This window comes from Haliaeetus albicilla, chromosome 7 (assembly GCF_947461875.1).
Source record: "Haliaeetus albicilla chromosome 7, bHalAlb1.1, whole genome shotgun sequence".
Lineage (NCBI taxonomy): Eukaryota > Metazoa > Chordata > Aves > Accipitriformes > Accipitridae > Haliaeetus > Haliaeetus albicilla.
The window spans coordinates 41217610-41236647 of NC_091489.1; the positions used below are offsets into that span (position 1 = coordinate 41217610).

The following is a 19038-nucleotide window of genomic DNA, read 5'->3' on the forward strand; positions in this document are numbered from 1 at the left end:
AGGATGCTGCTAGCTCTGGGGAGAGCATCCCTGGGCTGCCAGCATGCGATGCGGCCAGGCCTTGTCCAGCTTTCCCTGCCCTTGCTCCCTGGTACTTGGCAGAGCTGGGCCAAGGATGCCTTCGAGAGAAGGGCCTCCTGCCAGGTTTGTATTCGCAGCACTTCCAGCTTGGCCCCCTTTCCAACACACGGGCCTTGGGGCTCTGCTGCCAAAGCCACGGCTGTGCCTGCATTATCTTGGACTATGGTGCTCCAGCACAACGTAAGTGCTAGGTGTTGGGAGCAGAGGTGAGGCTGTGGTGACTGGGAGGAGTTGTCCCTTTAAACACTGGGCCCAGGGAGGGTAATCTGCCAGAGATTATCTGCTGGGGAGAGGATTGGCATTAAAGGGAATGTCTCCTCCCTTCCCCCATGTCCTACAGCATCCCCTGTTCTGTGTGTATGGAAACCAAGTTCACTTTCTCCTGGGCAAGCAGAGAGGGGCCTTTGATTCGAGGGGCAAGGGGAGGAGGGCAGAGTGTGCACTATGGGACTGGGCTTCCTCTTCCTCACCGTGCTGGCCATGCTGGTCTCCTGCGAGGACCCAGAAGGTAACAGGGTGTTTGGGGGAAGAGGGGCTTACAGGGTGCCCCCAGAGCTGATGGCACCAGGAGGAAGAGGGGCTTACAGGGTGCCCCAGAGCACCTGGCTGGACTGGTCTTCCCCAGCAGGGAGCAAGACCTTTGTCACACCCCTGTGCTGAGGCTTGGCACAGGGGAAGCGGGAGCTGGTTTGCAGGAGAGCTGGGGGCCGCTAGCAGATGCATGCTTCACCACAGCAGGGGTCCAGGAGTAGGCCAAGATGAGCCTTCGCTGGGCTGGTACCACCTCCCAGCGGGTTTCTGCGGGCTGGGCAGCTGGCAGGAAGATGGTCCTTGACTCCCTGCCCCAGCCCAGCTCTGCCTTGCTCCCTGTGGTCCCAGGAGACTTGGATACTTACTGGTCTGGCACAGCACCCATCTGCGTGGGGGGCTGCAAGGGGAAGCACAAGGAGCTGAAGAGGAGCCAGTGTGGGAATGGCAGCTGCTGCTGGCTGGGCTACAAGTCCTTCTGCCGAGGTACAGCTAGAGGACAGAGACCGGGGCAGGGGGGGCCTGGGGAAGGCTGCAGGGCTTGGCACAGCCAGCCTGGGGAGGGCAGGTTTTGTGCCATGCACACATGTGTGGAGTTTCTCCAGCAGCCCAGTCCTTGGGCCACAAGGGGACACAGCTTGGGGCAGCCACAGATCCCACCCAGCACCCTGGTCCTCGCCCAGGACCTGCAACCTTGTCTGGGTGCATCCCCTTGGGCTGCCTTTCTACCAAGCAGGCAGCACAGGCTGCTAGTCCTGCAATGCCCATGGGAACCTCCCTGTCCCCAGTGAACTGTGGGCGACCCGAAGCGGACTTCAACTCGGTGGTGTATGGCAACGACTGGTGGGTCGGCTCGGTGGTGCGGTACAGCTGCCGGCCCGGATTCCTGCTGCTGGGGGACCCGGCCAGTGCCTGCCAGTCCAATGGCCGCTGGACCCCCAAGCCCACCTGCCTCCGTGAGTACCACTGGGTGTCACACTGAGCCTGACAGCGCAGACTGTCTGCATGGGGAGCAGGTGGGAGGGCTACAGGCATGTCTCCAATCCCTCTTTTACCCCAGCCCTCTGCGAGAGGGCTGTAGGGCTGGTGGGCACGCTGTGACATGCTCTGGCCCTGCTCTTGCAGGGATCTGCCTGCGAGGTCGGATCGAGATCAGTGAGCGGGACATTACTGGGAGGTGCTCTTCGTCTTGCAGCACCCAGGCCCACCTGGGGGCCTTCCTCAACCGTGGCTGCATCAAGATCTCAGCCTGTGTCACCAAGTACTCAGGCTGGGCCCGCTGGTTCCTGCGCTGCGACATCTGTGAGTGCGACTGCCACATCCCATGCGGTAAGTCCTGGTAGCAGCTGCCCACCTTTGGTAAGCACCTGTCTCACTGTTTTGTGGGAAGAGTTGGCAGTGAGAGCTGGGGACTGCCAAACAGCTCAAAATCTGCTGCTCTTGCTCTCCTTACAGCTTCCTCCGGGTAGAGCTGGGCTGTCTGGGGCTGTGGCCGCTGGCCCCACGCCAAGGGAGGCTTCCACCCTGGATGTCTGCTTCCCTTCGCCATGTGTCTCCATTGCTGTGCTCCTTCCATAAGCTCTGTCTGTCCCAAGGCTTTCATCTGAGAGGAGATGTTTTGGACTCACTGTCTTTCAGGGCTGCCTTCCTGCCTGGCCCCATCCCTTGAGTCTCTAGCAGCAGGAGATGCTCTTTGAGCAGCAGGCACTGGAGACCTGCATGTGTTTCCTGCAGCTGGGCTTGGGAACGTTGGTGTCTTGGCCTCCATTTGCCTGGCTGCTTCCTGGGGGAGGCTCATATCCCCTTTTAGGGGGGAGGTAGCATGTATGCCTGTGCCTGTTGCAGGAGTATCTATCCCATCTGTGCTGCAGGTTGTGATTTCTCCCTGCCAGGTATTTCCCGCACGCGGGCCAGGCCCTGGGCTGAGAGGTAGATCTGCCCTCTGTGCTTGCTGCAGCTGTCAGGCAGAGTGTAACCCTGTGCTATGCCACCTCTCTTCTCAGGAGTGGGTTTCTGACCACGCTCCTTTCCCTAAACTATTTGTTCTCCCCACTGGCCCTTCACTTCTCACTGGGGCAATGCTCAGTGGGTTGCACTCATGCTGATGGTGGTACCTGCCTCCAGCCAGGAACAGCCCTGTGCTCCCTGGGGACCGCCCTGGCTCCCTCTGAAGCAGCAATAGAAAAGCTAAAATTTTTATTTGCCCAGGGAAGGAGAAGGTGGTCTGGAGCACATGTGATGGGATTGCCAGGGGAGCTGGAGGACCAGCAGCACCACCATGGGTAATTAAAAGTATGTTTACAGGAAATCACACAGGTTTTTCAGTCATGCAAAGAAATTCTGCTGGCTCTGCCCTGGAGCCTTGGACTTAGGTTACAGAGCCAGGACAGGCTCCCTCTGCCACTGATACTGCCCTGAACATGTGAGCCACCATGGGGACACAGCTGTGGTCAAGGCCACTGTAGGAAGGCCCTAGCTGGGGACCAGATGGATGCTGAATGTGCCCATGACACTGACCACCAAGCCTTTCTGGGCACTGGACTCCCATCCCTGCTGACCTTCCACCTTGAAAGGACTAGAGCGGGATGCTGCAGCAGCTGCTGGTTTCTGTATTGCCACCAGCTTGGTCTCAGGAGCTCCTGACCCAGCCTTGAGCAGTTGAGAAGGAAGGGGCTTTAGTATCAAGGGGGTTCACTCCCAGGCCCTGCTTGTGCCCACCTGCAGGAAAGCAGGGCTGTTTTGCACTGCGCAGAGGGGGCCTGGGCTGAGACCTGCTAACAGTGAGTGCCCTGGGAATGGGAGCCAGTGTGCTGAACGCAGAGCAAACTGGATATGTCCAGCGTGCCTTTTGCTCCATGAGGAGATGACTTAGGACCTCCAGGTGGAGCTTGGCTCGATGGCTACCTCCTTGTGCCCTCTCCCTGCACAGTCTGTGGGCTGCCCTGCCCCACAGTCTCTCCTCTGGCTAGATCCTGCTCCACCAAGGAGCCAAATCACTGCCCAAGGCTGGCTGTGGGAGGGGAAAGCTTTCCTTGGCTCAACAGATGGTTTTTTAATTAATACTCTTGTTAGTGCCACTCATTTCCATATGTCTTTCACGTTTAAGTGCTGTGGTGGGTGAGAGGTGTGAGTAACAGCGAGGATGGAGCCAGGCGCGGTGCTGTGGAGGGTGGAGGTGCAGGGGGATGGCAGGTCCTGCATGATGAGCCACAGAGGGGAGCGTGTGCTGGGGGTAAAGCCCTGCGGGGGCACCCTCCTATCAAGGCCCTTTGCAGCCAGGTGTAACCCCACCAGCCCTGGTTCTCGGTGCCTGGTGTGGGCTTCCCAGGCAGTGTTCTGCGTTGCAGCCCTGGTTTCACCCAGCTTGTGCCCCCATTGGGGTGGCTACACGGTGGTGGGGCCCCTGTCCCAGGTCAGTGCAGGGCTGAGCTGGGGCAGAAGCATCCTGGGCAGGAGTGTTGGGCTCACAGGGTTTTGGGCTGAAGTGGCAACGGAAGGAGCTGCGGTGGGTTCTGCCTCATATGTGATCAGGAGCAGGCAGCTGGGAGGGTGCTGGGCGGGCGGGGGGTGGAAGTTGTGTGGACACAGGGCTGGCAAAACCCAGACTTGTGCGCTGGGGATGCTCAGGGCCTTCTGGCTTACGGGGAGAGGAAATAGGGCCGGTCCCTTTAAGAAGATTTTTCGCTGCCTTGCAGTGCTGCCTGCCTGAGCAGCCCATCCTGTCGCCCCGACAGGCAGCAGGAGCAGCAGCGGGGACAAAGCTGGCGGAGAGGGGCACGGCCGAGCAGCCGGGCCCCCCGGGGGGCTGCTAGCCACCGCTGGGCTGGGGTCAGAGAGCCCCCCTCCCGCCTTGCCCGCCCACCGCCCAGCCCAGCCCAGCGCGGCCCTGCCCTGCGGAGGGATGGCGAGGAGACCCCGGCTGGGGACCCGCGGGGACAGCGCCCAGCCTGGGTCCCGGCGCTGAGCACCGGCGGGCTGCCGCCGAGCCGCTCCCTGCCCGGCCGGGGCGCCCGGTGCCGTCCTTCCCCCCCCCCCCCACCTCCAGCCCCCGCCGCGGGCATCGCCCCTTTGTCTGCGGAGGAGGGAGAGGCGGAGGGCGCTGCGGCGGAGGTACGGCCGGGCGCTGGGCGCGGAGCGGCGGCGGGGACGCAGCCGCTGCCGGCGGGGAGAGGAGCCGCCGCGCCCGTAGCCTGCCAGGTGAGCCTGCGGGGAGAGCCTGCGGGCACCCCTTCCCCGGAGGAGCCCCCCTCCCCGCTCCCCTGGCCGGGTGGGGGGGCTGGGGGCGCTCGGCGGCGGCCGGGGATGGAGGGGGGCCGGCGGGGAGCCGGGATGAAGGAAGAGCGAGCATCCTCGGCAAAGCTGCCTTCCCCACCCCTCGCCTCGGGGACGGGCTAAGCCGCGGAGAGCGGCTTGCGGGATTTAGCGCTCCTTGTGAGGCCCAGCCGAAGGAGTCAAGGTGAGCCCGAGGGCGGTCTCTGCCCGGTGCCCTCCTGAGCCCCCCGTTGCCGCCGGCCCGCACCCCGGGGCGGCGTGTCACGGCGGAGCCGCTGCGCCAAGCGCGTCCCAGAGCTCGCGGCTGCTGAGAGGGGAACCTGAGCGCTGGGATCCCGCAGCCCTCGTTCCCACCTCTTCTTCCCTGGGGCTGGGGCTGCGGCTGGCTTTCTTCCAGCCCTGAAAGGCATCTGTCTGCAACGGGGAGAGGGCTGGGAAGATCTCGGCGCAGCTCCTCGCGAGGCCGGCTTCCCCTTTCAAGGGATTGTGTGTGTTCATTGCAGCTGTAGTGAGGAGCTGCCTGCAGCCTGCGCCTCAGCAAAATGTAGGTTAGCGAAGCAATAGGACCCCAGCCTTGGAGACGAGATGGGTGCTGGGCCCAGCCTGCTCAGGCACAACTCAGGCACAGCTCAGGCTCCTTTTGCCAGTGCTGTGGGGATCCCCAACCCCCTCCCAGTCTCTGGTGATGCAGTGGGACCTGTGCTCCCCACCCTGCTTGGCTTAACATCACCCCCAGCACCGCAGAGAGTCCTCAAGCTAAGCAGAGATGTGAGGAGTGCTGCAGCCAGCTGTGGGGAGGACTGCAGGCAGAAGATGCTCCTGCCCAGCAGGAGAGCATTTGGGCAGGTGTGTGTATTAGCATCATGCAATGGCCCCAGTTAAGTACTGGCCTAGTCTCTGAGGCTGTGCTGGTAAGAGCTGGAAAGGTGTAATGGGCCAAGGGAGGCACAGAAGGACTGGCACTAGCAGGGCCCCCTCCCTGTTCTATACAGTCTGTCCCAGCAAGCCCATGGGGACCCTGGGTGCTAGCTGGGCATCTAATCCAACCAGGACTCCTCTGCCCCAGGAGCCTGGGTAAGGCATGGCATGCTTTGTCCAAGCAACTGTCTGGAACAGTCTGCTTGCTTGGGACCTCATACCTGTGTCCCCAGAGCCCTAGCCAGGCCAGGCAGGGGTAGTTCCTGCTGAGCCCTTAGGGACACCCAGGCACAGCTGGGTGTCCCCTGTTGAGGGCAGAACATCAGCTCTCCCACCTTCCATCCTGCACCCACCATGGCAGACAGGAGCAAGGCAGGGACCCCAGCAGCAGTGGGGCTGGGGGAGCTCAACAGCGGGCCAGCTCTGCTGTCAGAGCTGGACCCAGCTCAGGAGGTGCATGAATTATTGACTGTGGAGCTGATCAGCACCTCCTTGCTGTGAGCCCCTCCGTGCAGGCTTGGCTGCCCTGGCCAGGTCCATCCTTCCATCCAGCTGTGGGTGCCAGACCACAGCTGGGCAGTGTATCACAGTATGGAGGGGGGGCAGTGGGGCCTGGAGCCAGCAGGAAAGCACGTGAGAGGACTTGCTATGGGCTGGTCCCTGGCCCCTGCATTTTCTGGCCCTGAGAGAAGGGCCCACTGTGAGTCGATCCCTGTGTGTTTCCCACAGAGCAGCAGGATGGCAGAGAAGGGAATGGATCCTGCATGTGTCTCCATTGCCCTGGAGGACACGGTGTGCCACGCCAGCCCCCCAGATGCCCCGCTCCTCACCACCCACTTGAAGAAGGTGGAGAACCACATCACAGAGGCCCAGAGGTTTTCCCACCTCCCGAAGCGTTCGGCTGTCAACATCGAGTTCATTGACCTGTCCTACTCTGTTCGTGAAGGCTCCTGGTGGAGGAAGAGAGGTAGGAGCTGCTGGCTGCAGAAAGGCATAGGAGGGGACGTGCGGAGCTATCACACCCCTCTCCCATTCTGTATGCCTTGATCTCACCCAGGTCCTCAGCATCTGCCTCTGTGCTGGATTCATCGCTTCTCTGCCAATTCCTGCTCCAGGCAGCCCCAGCCTCTGCAAGCACAGAGTGCCTCGGCTCTCTGCCTGCCAGCAGGAGCTTGCCTCAGTGCATGGCAGCAGGGCTGCACACAGGGAGCCACAGTGAGAGATGTTGGAGCTGCTCGCCCTGCTGTCCCCTGCAGCAGTAGGCCTGGCTGGGTGGTCGGGCTGTCTGGCCCCATGGTCTGTCTGTGTGCCGGGTGCTGTTTGCAACCGTGCTGTGGCTGGCTGTCCTTGCTGGGCACCCATGGGTGGAAGGCAGGCTCGTGTCCCACAGCAGTTGCTGCATGCCTCTGCTGTGTAACGGCAGAGGAAAGCAGATCACATCCTAGGGAAGCCTTTGGCCTGGGCTGCGTGGGGGACATGGGGCAGATTTCCTGGTTCAGGGGCAGCCAGGATGGATGAGTTTACCCAGAACTGTTGTTTGGGGTATGACGGCTGTGTGTGATGTGCTGACAGCAGGAGACCCCAAGGGGTGCCCCAGCCCAGAGCCTGGCAAGAAGAATATGCGTGGTTTGCAGGGGATTTCCTCTCCAGTGGCTCCCTGTGCAGCTGAGGCCACGGTCCCCTTTTCTGTGTGCAACTCTGGCCAAGAGCTCAGGGAGGGGAGAGGGGAGGCAGATGGCAGATGGTGGGTGGTAGTCTGCTTTAATTAGCTCTCTCGGTTAATGGGATGCCAATCAGGCAGCCCCATGAGATGGAGGGGGAGCTGATCTGCAGAAGCTGAAGGCAGGCAGACATGAGTGGGGGCATGGGGTGAGCAGACCAAGGGCACAGGGCTGCTCAGCAGGGTGCCCTGCCAGCCAGGAGTGCCGGGTGAGGCCTCTGACCCTGTCCCCAGCCAGGCTCTGCAGCTAAGGAAACTGAGGCACTGAAAGACAGCGGAACCAGCCCTGACATCCCCCAGGGTGAGGTCTGCCTGTTTGCCTGGGATACTGAGGAAGCATCCCAGGAGGAGCCATGGCACAACTGTGGGTTCCCCAGGGTACAGTGTGCTGTAGCACCCAGGAGTTTTGGGGACCGGATGCTTGCCAGCGGGCCAGTGCCTCGCAGGGAGGGAGGGAGGGGGAAAGGCTTGGGCATCTGGACTGGGATAGGAGCATGCCAAGGGGTGCTGGGATCATGGGGTGGCGGTGGGAGGGACTCTCCTCTCCTCCAGGCCAGGCACAGGTGGATGAGCTGGCTGGGAGCTCCTGGTGCCTTTGGCCACAGCCCGCAGGATCCGGCTGGGCTGCCCCGCTCTGCTGAAGCAGGAGGTTACTGGCAGTCAATGAACGCGAGTAACCGCTGCGCAAGCTGCAGTGGCGCCGACGTGAGCAGCATGCACGGTGCTGGAGCCGAGTGCACGGTGCCGGCATGCGCCATGGGGGCTGCCGGGCATGCTTGCTCTGCTGTCATCATGCACAGCCCTCTGCCCTCCCCTCCCGGCCCTCGCTGCCCCTCTGCCAGCGGGGCCCGCTCCTGGATGCAGGGCTCCTGATTCTGAGGGGTACGGAGGGAGCTTGTGGTGCTGAATGCTGGACCCCCTGTCCTGGAGATGAACAAACCAGAGTGGCTGCCCCTCTAGTGTGGTACTAGGATTGTGAGCTGGTCTGGCCCTGAGTCTCACCCCAGCCTGTGGGCAGGCAATGGATGCGTTGCTCTCGCCCGACATCAGCTGCCACCATGGGGTGCAGGGGGGGTGCCTATTTCCAGTAGGCAGATGGTCAGACTTGGTCCGTGGTTCAGCATGGTCCTAGCACCCTGTATACCATTGCTGTCTTGCCAGGGCTGTGTTTTGGGGGCAGCTCCTGAGAGCCCGAGGCTGTGCCTGTTCCCTACTCCCGACACATCATGTTCCTTCTGCCAGAAAATGCTAATCGGCTGCATTTAAAGCAGAGATAATTCCAGGTCTGATTAGCAGTGACTGCTGCCAGGTGTCACAGCATGAATGTCAATGAAGGCAACAGCTGGGCATCCAGCGGTCTTGGGGACTCTGCCTGCCCCATGCTACCCTGCTTCTTGCTGCCCCTCTCCATCGGCCATAGGGACTAGGATCTGACAACATGACCAGGACCAATGTCACAGCCTGGTAATGTTCCTCAGCAGCTATGTGCCCTGACCCAGGACTTCTTGGATCTTTGCCGTGATCCAGGGCATGTGCCTCTTTGGCACTGGAAACCGGTGGGGTCAGCCAAGGACCAGGGTCAGGGATCATGCTGGAAAGGACAGGTGCTGTGGCTATAGCCCTGGGGATGCTCCAGGCACACGCAGCCTCTGGCACAACACATGGAGGTCCTGATGTTCCCCCAGGTGCTAGGATGGCATCACAGTCCCTGTAGCGCTGCTCTGGAAAGCCGAACCTGTGCTGCTCTCTCCCTCCAGGGTACAAGACTCTCCTCAAATGCCTGTCTGGGAAGTTCTGCCAGCGGGAGCTCATTGGGATCATGGGGCCCTCGGGTGCCGGGAAGTCCACACTCATGAACATCCTGGCTGGCTACAGGTGAGGCTGGGGAGAAGCCAGGGGATCTGAGGGTGCAGGGCTGGGGGTCCTGTGCTACATTCCCCCATGCCACTTTCCCACAGGGAGACCGGCATGAAGGGCCAGATCCTGGTGAATGGCCGGCCACGGGACCTGCGTACCTTCCGCAAGATGTCCTGCTACATAATGCAGGATGACATGCTCCTGCCACACCTCACTGTGCTGGAGGCTATGATGGTGAGCGACTCAGGAGCCAGGCAGCCTGCTGGGCTCTGTGGGGCATCCTGTGGACTGTGTCCTTGGGCACCGAGCCCACACTGACATCAGGCATTTCCAAGGGCTCTAGGACATGGGAACAAAATCCTGCTGTTCTTGCTCCCTTCATCCTGAGCCATGGCTCCCTGCCCTCGGCCGGGCAGGGATGGGGCCCATGGTGCAGCTGATTCTGTTCCCTACACCTAACAGTCGTGTCTCCCTGCCCATCCTCTCCCTTGCAGGTCTCTGCTAACCTGAAGCTGAGTGAGAAGCAGGAGGTGAAGAAGGAGCTAGTAAGTGCAGAGGAAGGTGGGCCCAGGCCCCCTCATCTCTCCCCAAGACAGGGCCAATAGGGAAGGGAGGGCCCTGAGGGGACCAGAGGATGCTGAGGGGCTCCCAGCAATGGAGGTCTGAAGGGGAGGTGGCAGGGATGGGGTGAGGGTCCATGGGAGCCCATGGTGAATGAGGCTGTCTCACAGGTGAACGAGATCCTGACAGCTCTGGGGCTGCTGGAGTGCTCCTACACCCGCACCATCTCGCTGTCAGGGGGCCAGCGCAAGCGCCTGGCCATCGCCCTGGAGCTGGTGAACAATCCTCCGGTCATGTTCTTCGATGAGCCCACGAGGTGAGGCCACAGGGTCCAGGGCTCCCCAGAACTGCCTGCACTGCTGGGGGACACCGGGGTACCCGGCACCCTCTGGAGCACAGCAGGGCTGCAAGACCTGAGGGTGGGATGTGACTGTGCCCACCAGGGCTCCAAGAAGGCTGGGGCGTGGCAGGTCTGGGGCTGCAAAGGGGTGCTCTTCTCCATCGATCTGAGAGGAGGGTGCCCACAAGGGGAGGCAAGTGGGGGCATCTTTAGGATGTACTTCTCCCCCTCTCAACTCTTGCCTTCTCTCTCTGCTGTCTCTTTCTCCTCCACCCCATCCTGCGTGGCTACAGCGGTCTGGACAGCGCCTCCTGCTTCCAGGTGGTTTCCCTGATGCGGTCCCTGGCTCAGGGTGGGCGCACCATCATCTGCACCATCCACCAGCCCAGCGCCAAGCTCTTTGAGATGTTCGACAAGGTTTGGGTTGGGCTAGGACACAGGATTCTTCAGGGGTGTGGGGTCCCTCTGGCCTCAAGGCCCAGCAAAGAGGCCATGGGAGGGATGGGCTGCAGGCATTAGACCTGGGGCTTGTGTGGTGCACAGCCCTGATGGTCAGGGTCTGGAAAGGGTGCCCTGTGTCACCCTAGGACAGGGAGGTGGGTAGGAGCAGGTGACAGTGCTCCTGGCTGCTCTGCACCTGCCATATCCTAGCTTTTTCTTGCAGCTGTACATCCTGAGCCAAGGCCAGTGTATCTTCAAAGGCATCGTGACCAACCTCATCCCCTACCTGAAGGGTCTTGGTCTCCACTGCCCCACGTACCACAACCCTGCCGACTTCAGTGAGTGCCCCTGCCCCAGCTGGGGCTGTGGTGGGGAGCTGGGGGTGGCAAGGTCCAAACCCAGTGCCTGAGCCCTAAGGGCTACTTGGTGTTCCCCTGGATTGCCCAGGGAGAGGGGCTGCCATGTGGTACATCATCATAGGGTGGGAGTTGTGTTGGGTTCCCATGGGGTCATGGGCTGGGCAGGCCAAGCAAAGTGATGGCAAGGGAGGGCTCAGCACCTCTCAGGGGTCCTGTCCTCCTCCACAGTTATTGAGGTGGCCTCAGGAGAGTATGGGGACCTCAACCCTGTCCTGTTCCGCGCCGTCCAGAATGGCATGTGCACCATGGCTGAGAAGAAGAGCAGCCCCGACAAGGCAGATCCATCATGCCCAGCACACTGTGTGACGGTGAGTGGGGATGAGAAGAGCTTCCTGCGGTGGCAGGGAGCAGCAGGTAACAGGGTGCCCACGCAGTGACACATCAGTCCTCCCTGCCCCACAGTGCATGGATATCTCGTGATGCCTAGAGCCCCTTGGACACGGTGGGGAGCATGGAGGTGTTCAGCCAGCCTCCGCTTGTCTTGAGCAACAGCTCTGTGCTTGTAGCTGGCACTGCCTGTTCTCACCAGGGGTGCTCGCAAGGGGCACCCTGGGAGCATTTGGGTGCCTTCCTAGTAGGGAGACATGTTGTGAACTTGACCCACGTCCCTTGACTTGCCCGTGGTCTTGCAGGATGTGGACCACATCGAGAGCCACACGTTTGCCACCAGCACTTCAACTCAGTTCTGCATCCTCTTCAAGAGAACCTTTATCTGCATCCTAAGGGACACGGTGAGGGCAGGGGAGGCTGGGCCAGGGCTGAGGGGATGGGGCCTGTCGGTCACTGGAGGCAGACAGAGACAGGAGTTGAATGGGGGCTGGAGTGGAGCTCACCCTTGAGGAGCAGGCAGTCTGTCTTCTGCTCTCCTGGGATGTTCGTGGGATAAGGCCCTGCCTTGCTGAGCTACTGTACCCTCTCTGCCTGCAGGTGCTGACCCACCTGCGGTTCATGTCCCACATCTGCATCGGGGTGCTGATTGGGCTGCTCTACCTGCACATTGGCAACGACGCAGGCAAAGTCTTCAACAACACTGGCTTTCTCTTCTTCTCCATGCTATTCCTCATGTTTGCTGCGCTGATGCCCACCATCCTCACCTGTAAGGAGCTCCTTCCCCCAACACCCATTCACTGCTCCCAACCATTGGGGCAGAGAGGTGTGCTCCATCTGTGTGGGAGTACGTCTGCTGGGCGATGTATGGTGGAGCCAGACAAATTGGACAAAAGGGGGGAAATAAAAGAGGAAAGGAAAAAAGTTGAAACAAAGAAGAGGGGGAAAACTTCTGTTTGGGTGTATTGCAGTTTTACCCTTTATTTAATGTTTGGCTATAATGTACTTGCTGGCTCAAAGCAGAATACTGGAATTTTTTATTGCTGAGAAAATGTCTGTAAAGCTGCATTTTCAGCTGCTTCACCTCTTTCACTTCCTCAAAAAGTTTGCCTAAAAGCCCCCAGCCAAGCTGACTTTTCTATGCAGAAAGTTCCCACATTGGTCACTGACTCTTTTCCCCAGTGAAGATTGGAGAACCCGCTCATGGAACAGGCAGGAGGGTGCCTGGTGCTCTGTGCCAGGGCCGTATCACATCTGCCTGCACCAGGGCAGGTGGGAGTGGGGGCTGGAGCAGCCCAGGCCAGGGCACTGCTGGCTGCTAACTCCTTGTTTCCATGCAGTCCCCCAGGAGATGTCTGTATTCCTGCGAGAGCACTTGAACTACTGGTACAGCCTGAAAGCCTATTATCTGGCAAAGACCATGGCGGATGTGCCCTTCCAGGTGAGCTTTTGGCTGGACTGAAGTGTGGCCCTGATGCTGATGTGCCTTCCTTGGCACAGCCAACTGCCTGGCTTCCCCAATAGCCCGGGCTGGACTTGGAGGGGTCCCTGCGGCTCTCCATCCCCCAGGGAGTGTCTGAGGGGTGAGGATGGCCATGGGTCCAGCAGAGTGGTCTCTTTGCTTGGCCCTCTCCAGGTGATCTGCCCCATCGCATACTGCAGCATCGTGTACTGGATGACGGGCCAGCCACCTGAAGCCACGCGCTTCCTCCTCTTCTCTGCCTTGGCCACCGCCACGGCTCTGGTGGCCCAGTCCCTCGGGCTTCTCATCGGAGCTGCTTCCACTTCCCTGCAGGTCAGATGGGGCCCCAGCTTTGCCTGTTATGTGGAGATGGGAGTAGAGTTGCAAGAGTTGCCATGACAAGGAGGGGTGGAAGGAAGTGTTGCCCATAGGCAGGCATGAGTGTCACAGGCGGTGCACCTGTGGACAGGGACATGACACCCAGTTGCCTCTGCTCCCCAGGTGGCCACCTTCGTGGGACCCGTCACTGCCATCCCCGTCCTGCTTTTCTCGGGCTTCTTTGTCAGCTTCAAGACCATCCCCACCTACCTGCAGTGGAGCTCCTACGTCTCCTATGTCAGGTGGGACCCCACGCTCTGGTCAAAGGCTCCCTGCCCTGGGCTGCCTTGGGCTGGGGAGAGAATGGGGCTGCCTGGGGCATGTGGTGACTCTCATGGTGTGCTCTGCCTTAGGTATGGCTTTGAGGGCGTCATTCTTACCATCTATGCCATGGAGCGCGAGGACCTGGAGTGCCTCGAGGACTTCTGCCCTTTCCAAAAACCCATCAAGATCCTGCAGGAGCTGGATGTGGAAGAGGCCAAGCTCTACCTGGACTTCCTCATCCTGGGCATCTTCTTCATCATCCTGCGGCTCCTGGCTTACCTGGTCCTCAGGTACAAAGTCAAATCAGAGAGATAAAGGGGCCATGGGGCCCCAGTGGCGTTCCCGGGCCTGGCCTGCTGTGAGAGACGTTCTGTAGATGGACACAGTGCTCCTAGCAGGTCACGGACCGCGGCGGAAGCATTGGTAGATGCCAGCCAGGTCTGGCTCAGTCGAGAAGGGTTTTGAGACATCTCGGAACTGTTTTAACCTTTCCACACACTCTTCATTGCAAAAGTTTTGTACAGTCCTGGCATGTGCCACCCTCTCCCCCAGGACTACCAAACCCCATGGCGCTTGGGTCCCCTCTTGCCCCTGCATGGCACTGCCCTTCTCCGCCAAACGCATTGGGACACCAGGGACAGTCCCGCGGAGGTGGCTGCCTGCCAAGCAAGGCCAAGAGAGCTGGCTGCTCCAGGCAGGAGGGATTCAGTGCCCTGGTGCTGCCTGAGCCTGGGGCTGAAGCCGGGAGGAGACACCCGCAGAGCATGGATCAGTAGTGCAGCACAGAGCCCCGTTGCTCCCCCTGGCCAGCAGCATGTGTGTCAGTGCTAAGAAGAGCCCAAAGATGCAATAGGCCAAGTTGCACAAGTCTTTAGTGTTTCCTGTTGCCATAGCCACAGAAATCGCTGCATCCCCTTTTTCTTTCTGCACAAATCCTCCCTCTTTTTTTTTTTTTCCTTTTTTCTTTTCTTCCTTTTTTTATAAACCCCACTGCTTCCCAGTCTGCATGGAGGGGAAAGGGAGCCAGCAGGCAGAGAAAGACTTGGGCCTCTGTCTCAGACTTCTGCTTGGATGCCATCCTCAGAGATGGGATCTTCAAACCTGGGCATGTAACAGGTTCTGTGGGAATCGGACAGTATTCTCAGACTTTGGGGAGTCTCACGTTCAGTCCCTGTTGTCTTTGGGGTCTGAGCCAAGAGGATAAAATCAACCAACATGGAGGGAAGTGACTGGTTCCTTCAAGTGCTGCATGGAGCAGGGACGATTTAGGTTCCCACAACCTGCCAGTACCAGGCGGCTGAAAGCTGGAGCCTCTACTACAGGAGAAAAGCTGGCCCTGAGCCCTTCCCTTGCACCATCTCACTTCTCACCCCTCTTGTTCCGGCACAACTGTGGCTGTCTGGGCAGAACAGGGAGGATGAGCCCTTGCTCAGCACCGGCTGTGCAAGGAGGGGCTGCCGGCCTCAGGGACGCCTGGCCTCATCACAGTGCAAACCTCCCAGGGTAACACTGTGCAAAAGGGGGTCCCAGCAGTGCCAGAACTGGAAAGCAGGTGAGATCTCGGAGCGGTTTGTTTGCATTGGGTGACCCTGACACTGGGAAGGGCTTTGCACTTTGAGACTGGTATCAGAAAAAGGTCCCTTTCGGCAAGCGTCTCTGGTGGCTCCTCCAAAGTCACCTGCCTTCACACCCCTTGCAGAGGGAAGGCATTTTGACACCTCACTGGCTCTCCAAAGGAACAGAGCTGAGACCAGAGCTGGCGGGGCATCTGCACATGCTGCTGTGCTGGGAACACAGCATGCTGCTTAGCTACATAGCACAGGCCTGTCTCTGTGGGTATGCTGGCATTGGTGTCACAGGGCTGCACTGGTCACCCACACACATGGGAACCCACTGCTTTTTAGTGAGCACAGACATGGGGAAGGCAGCTCTGTCCCATCCTGGCATGCCGGGCCCTGGTTCAAGTGCATTCTGTGAGATGATGCTGCTGGCACTCTGAGCAGCAGGGGATTGCAGGGCAAATGCCAGATATCAGCAAAATCCTTGAGACTGTTCTGTGCTTTTACTGGCTCATGTTGGGACCCCTCTGCACAGCAGGGTCTGGCTGGCCTGCAGGTGGATGGCAGACATGTGGCAGCACTGATGCTAGAAACTCAGCAAGGTCGGGTTTCCCCTGCCTGGACAGCATTGCTGCGAAGAGCTTGTAGCCATGGGGCTCTCCTGCACAGAGAGTCTGGAAACAGGACATGCCCTGATGCCCTTTCCATGCTGAGCATTGGGGTTTTCCCCAGGGGCTCTTGTCTGATGTACCACTGTCCATCACAAAATTCCCCTCTGCTCTTGGATCTTACTTCACTGCCAGCCCCGTGCCATACTCTGCAATAGAGACGTGCCAGTTTGGGGGGCTGCAGTATCCTGGGCAAAACGCTGCCAACTGCAGCTGCAGGAGCACGGTCAAGTGGGGAATCGTCCCCACATCTGCTCTGTCACAAGGTGGATGGATGGGCAGGGAGCCAGGGGGATGGTGGAGCTGCGGGCTGTCACCCTTCTCCATCTCACTGTCTGTGGGACTGATGGGACCAATGCCCCACTTCAGTCCTGCTCTTGGGCTGTGGCTAGTTAAGCTTTGCCCAGCAGAGAGTGTGCGCTGCGGGGGCTGAGGGTTTTCCCCTGGGTGGATACCAAGATGGCGGGAGGTGCCAATGGTGCAGCATTGCACAGGTCCTGCCTCCTGCCTGCTCACTGGCAGTGGCAGCTCTCGTGGTGGGTCCTGCTTCCCTCACACCAGAGGCACCGTCGTCCCCAGCACTACGTTCTGCTGCTGTCTGCACTCAGCACACGGTGCCTCCTGGGACACCCCTGTGACACGGCAGCCAGCGCCACCGCCACTCCCAGCAGGACCAGGACGAGACGGACTAGTGATGGTCCATGTGTGAAGCAGAGGGGGCTACCACAAAGTACCCATGACTGCCACTGCCCACGTCCCCCACGTGCAGGGATGCTGCAACTGAAGCCTTTGTTGGTCAGCCACTGCTCCTTGCAGAGAAAACCCCATGGGACAGGCTGCCTGAGTGCAGTGTGGCTGGAGGGACACTGCTGGGGCAGGTAGCCCCACAGGTGGCTGCTCAGACCAGCCTCTCCGGGATGGGGCAGTTGGCAGCACCCCCAGGATCTCCAGGACAGTTCAGCAGAGCCTGGGCCTCCTGCACCAGTGAGTGTGCAGTTTGCAGAGTCCCAGCTGACCAGGTACGCGGCCACTGTGGGGCAGAAGGCCAGGGCAAGCCCTGGAGATGGAGGATGGCCGTGTCCCCGAGCTGGGCAAGGTTACTGGGGAGTGACATTTATAGGGCAGGTGCCCCTTGTCCTCATGGCCAGGGTAGCAGGAGGCCTGAGGCACCCTGGAGGAGGGCACCAGCACTCCCAGCAGAGCTGGCAAATGAATGTGTTGGTATGAAGGGACTGTGATGAGTGAGGGATCTGGGCAACCCATGGCACAGAGGGCCTGGGTCTGGCAGACCCTGCCCCGGGCAAAGTCACCCTTGGTGGTGCCCAAGGGCAAATGGTGCCTGAGGAGTGAACTGAGCCAAGGTGCTGGAACGGGGCCGTCCGCTGCCCCTTCCCTCTCAGCAAGGACAATCCCAGAGATGGCGGAAGGCACAGAGAAATTCAAAGGGACCGAGCACATTTGCACTGAGCCCTGCAGACTGGCATGGCTGGGTTGAGCACTCGGGCTTTATTGCCCCTCCGCTGCCCAGGTGGCCACCTGCCCTGCAGGAGCAGGGCAAGAGGGGTTGTCTCTGCCCTCGCACAGCAGAGGGATGGGGTGCAGCTGCCCTGCTCCAGGGGGGCCTTAGTGGAGCAAGGCTCAGCTGCTCCAACCCACTGGCTAGCGGGCATCTCTCCGGGACAGTCTCTTCAGGGCAAGATAGGCACTGAGCCGGGCTGTGGTGGCACCCCTTGGCAATAACACTGGTCATTTTGTGGTGTGGGGCCACGGGTGCCCAGGCTGGGTCTTGCCTCGTCCTGAGTGGGTGGAGAGCACCCACATGCTGGGCTGGCACGCAGCAGCGAGGATGCACTTTATCAGAGCAGGGGAGTGGGGCTGTGGGTGCTTCTGGCTGCAGGAATCCCACCAGGGAATGCGTCTGGATAATCATGAGGAGTGTGATGGAGGAGAGCAGGCTTCTTCCCCTACACCTCCTCTCCCCTCCTGCCCCCTGCCTTCCCTTGCAATGCACTTTGAATGGATGAGGATGTGATTCAAGCTTTGGCTCCAGATCCCTGGGAGCACCTCAACACACCTAAAACTGCTTCAGACCCTTAGCCTGGCTCCTTCAGACCACAGGCTCGGTTGTATGAGGTACTGCCTCTCCCTCATGCATGCCGTGAATGCAGGCAGGCAGGCAGGGGTGTGGCCTCTCACTTCCACGCATGTCCAGGCCACCTTGTCACACGCACAAGAAAAGCAAATGCATCATCACCCAGCTGGTGCTAGGGTTTGCTGGAGGGGAGACTGGGCTAGAACAAGGAGGGAATGTGGCTTCTCCTAGGGTTTCACCCCTCTCTCAAATCAGGCAATAAAACAGTGTTTCCTTCACACTGTGTGTGGACACCGTTTGTCCTGTCCCTCTGCCACAGGAGCTCCTGGTCCCACAGGCAGCCTACAGCTGCCTAGGATCTCTGCATGTGTCCCTGCCATGCTGGACCCTGTGGTTTTCCAGCCTTCGCCGTGTCCACATGTGCAGAGGAGGCTGTACAATGGGGTGCATGTGTGATAGAGGGCGGGGGTGGGCCATGCAGAGAGGTGCAGCTGTTGAAACCCATGCTTCAATGTGACCACAGGTGAGCTGCTTTTTTCCTGGGACCGTTTGCCAAAATAAGATGCAGATAACAGCTCAAAGGAGTCTGCTCACACAGCCGTAGCTCTGCTGTGGTAGCTGTGTGCGGGTGGCATTTGCCCAGGTCCTTCTGCCTTGCTGGGAGGAGGCTGTGAAGCAGGGCCAGGGCACCGCTGCCCACATCTGCAGCCTGGCAGGAACCAGGCAGGGTGGAGGTGAGCCCCTGGGCTCTGGGGGGAGCACGGGGCTGCTGGAAGGGCTCTGCTGGCTCTCCACGCTGTGCCACACACTCAGGTAAGTGCCCCGCAGGGACAGGATGCCTGGGTCCCAGCTTGCTGCTGGTGCTCATCAGTGTCCGGAGGGCCCCAGGAGCTGTTGAGCAGGCGGAGATGTTGCAGCTTATTTCAGCCTTTCTGAGATGCCAGCTGTACTTGTTGGATTTCACACATCAATAAAACTTATATTTATAGTGTACTGCCTGGATGCTTCCCCTCCTTGAGCGGCCAGAGGGCATGCATGTGAGGGGAGATGTGCATGCCGGGTACGTCAATGGGTGTCCCTGTGTCAGGCTGTGGAGGTGGGTGCTGGGGGGGCAGCCGGTGGGCAGGTGGCTGCACACATTGCTGGGAACA

At 60.1% G+C, this 19038-nt stretch overlaps 2 protein-coding genes across 7 annotated transcripts; both read left to right on the forward strand.

Annotated features, from left to right (window-relative positions):
- Nucleotides 1-393: 393 nt before the first annotated feature.
- Nucleotides 394-4116, forward strand: LOC138686185 (complement decay-accelerating factor, GPI-anchored-like). 5 transcript variants are annotated; one of them, XM_069788008.1, is made up of 5 exons: nt 394-589; nt 961-1095; nt 1398-1565; nt 1805-1968; nt 2065-4107. In XM_069788008.1, exons 1-5 carry the CDS (start codon nt 526-528, stop codon nt 2185-2187), a joined length of 654 nt encoding a protein of 217 aa, XP_069644109.1. In that variant the 5' UTR covers nt 394-525; the 3' UTR covers nt 2188-4107. The 5 variants fall into 5 exon arrangements, with proteins under 5 accessions (XP_069644109.1, XP_069644111.1, XP_069644114.1 ...); XM_069788010.1 differs by having other exon boundaries at nt 1805-1938; nt 2065-4103; XM_069788012.1 differs by having other exon boundaries at nt 395-589; nt 1735-1968; nt 2065-2179.
- Nucleotides 4117-4248: 132 nt separating this feature from the next.
- Nucleotides 4249-18880, forward strand: ABCG4 (ATP binding cassette subfamily G member 4). 2 transcript variants are annotated; one of them, XM_069788007.1, is made up of 15 exons: nt 4249-4806; nt 6534-6766; nt 9277-9394; nt 9478-9610; nt 9871-9921; nt 10108-10253; nt 10571-10694; nt 10942-11056; nt 11306-11445; nt 11770-11868; nt 12065-12233; nt 12805-12905; nt 13101-13259; nt 13428-13546; nt 13658-18880. In XM_069788007.1, exons 2-15 carry the CDS (start codon nt 6538-6540, stop codon nt 13881-13883), a joined length of 1929 nt encoding a protein of 642 aa, XP_069644108.1. In that variant the 5' UTR covers nt 4249-4806; nt 6534-6537; the 3' UTR covers nt 13884-18880. The 2 variants fall into 2 exon arrangements, with proteins under 2 accessions (XP_069644108.1, XP_069644107.1); XM_069788006.1 differs by having other exon boundaries at nt 4250-4806; nt 6529-6766.
- The last annotated feature ends 158 nt before the right edge of the window (nt 18881-19038 follow it).

Excerpts from the sequence above, each read along its gene's own strand:
- ABCG4 (XM_069788007.1), top strand. The coding sequence starts at position 6,538 with ATGGCAGAGAAGGGAATGGATCCTGCATGTGTCTCCATTGCCCTGGAG. Across the intron at positions 11,869-12,064 it reads TCTGCATCCTAAGGGACACG|GTGCTGACCCACCTGCGGTT; the intron begins GTGAGGGCAGGG and ends CTCTGCCTGCAG. Across the intron at positions 13,260-13,427 it reads CTGCTTCCACTTCCCTGCAG|GTGGCCACCTTCGTGGGACC; the intron begins GTCAGATGGGGC and ends TCTGCTCCCCAG.
- LOC138686185 (XM_069788008.1), top strand. The coding sequence starts at position 526 with ATGGGACTGGGCTTCCTCTTCCTCACCGTGCTGGCCATGCTGGTCTCC. Across the intron at positions 590-960 it reads CTCCTGCGAGGACCCAGAAG|GAGACTTGGATACTTACTGG; the intron begins GTAACAGGGTGT and ends CTGTGGTCCCAG. Across the intron at positions 1,969-2,064 it reads GTAGCAGCTGCCCACCTTTG|CTTCCTCCGGGTAGAGCTGG; the intron begins GTAAGCACCTGT and ends CTCTCCTTACAG.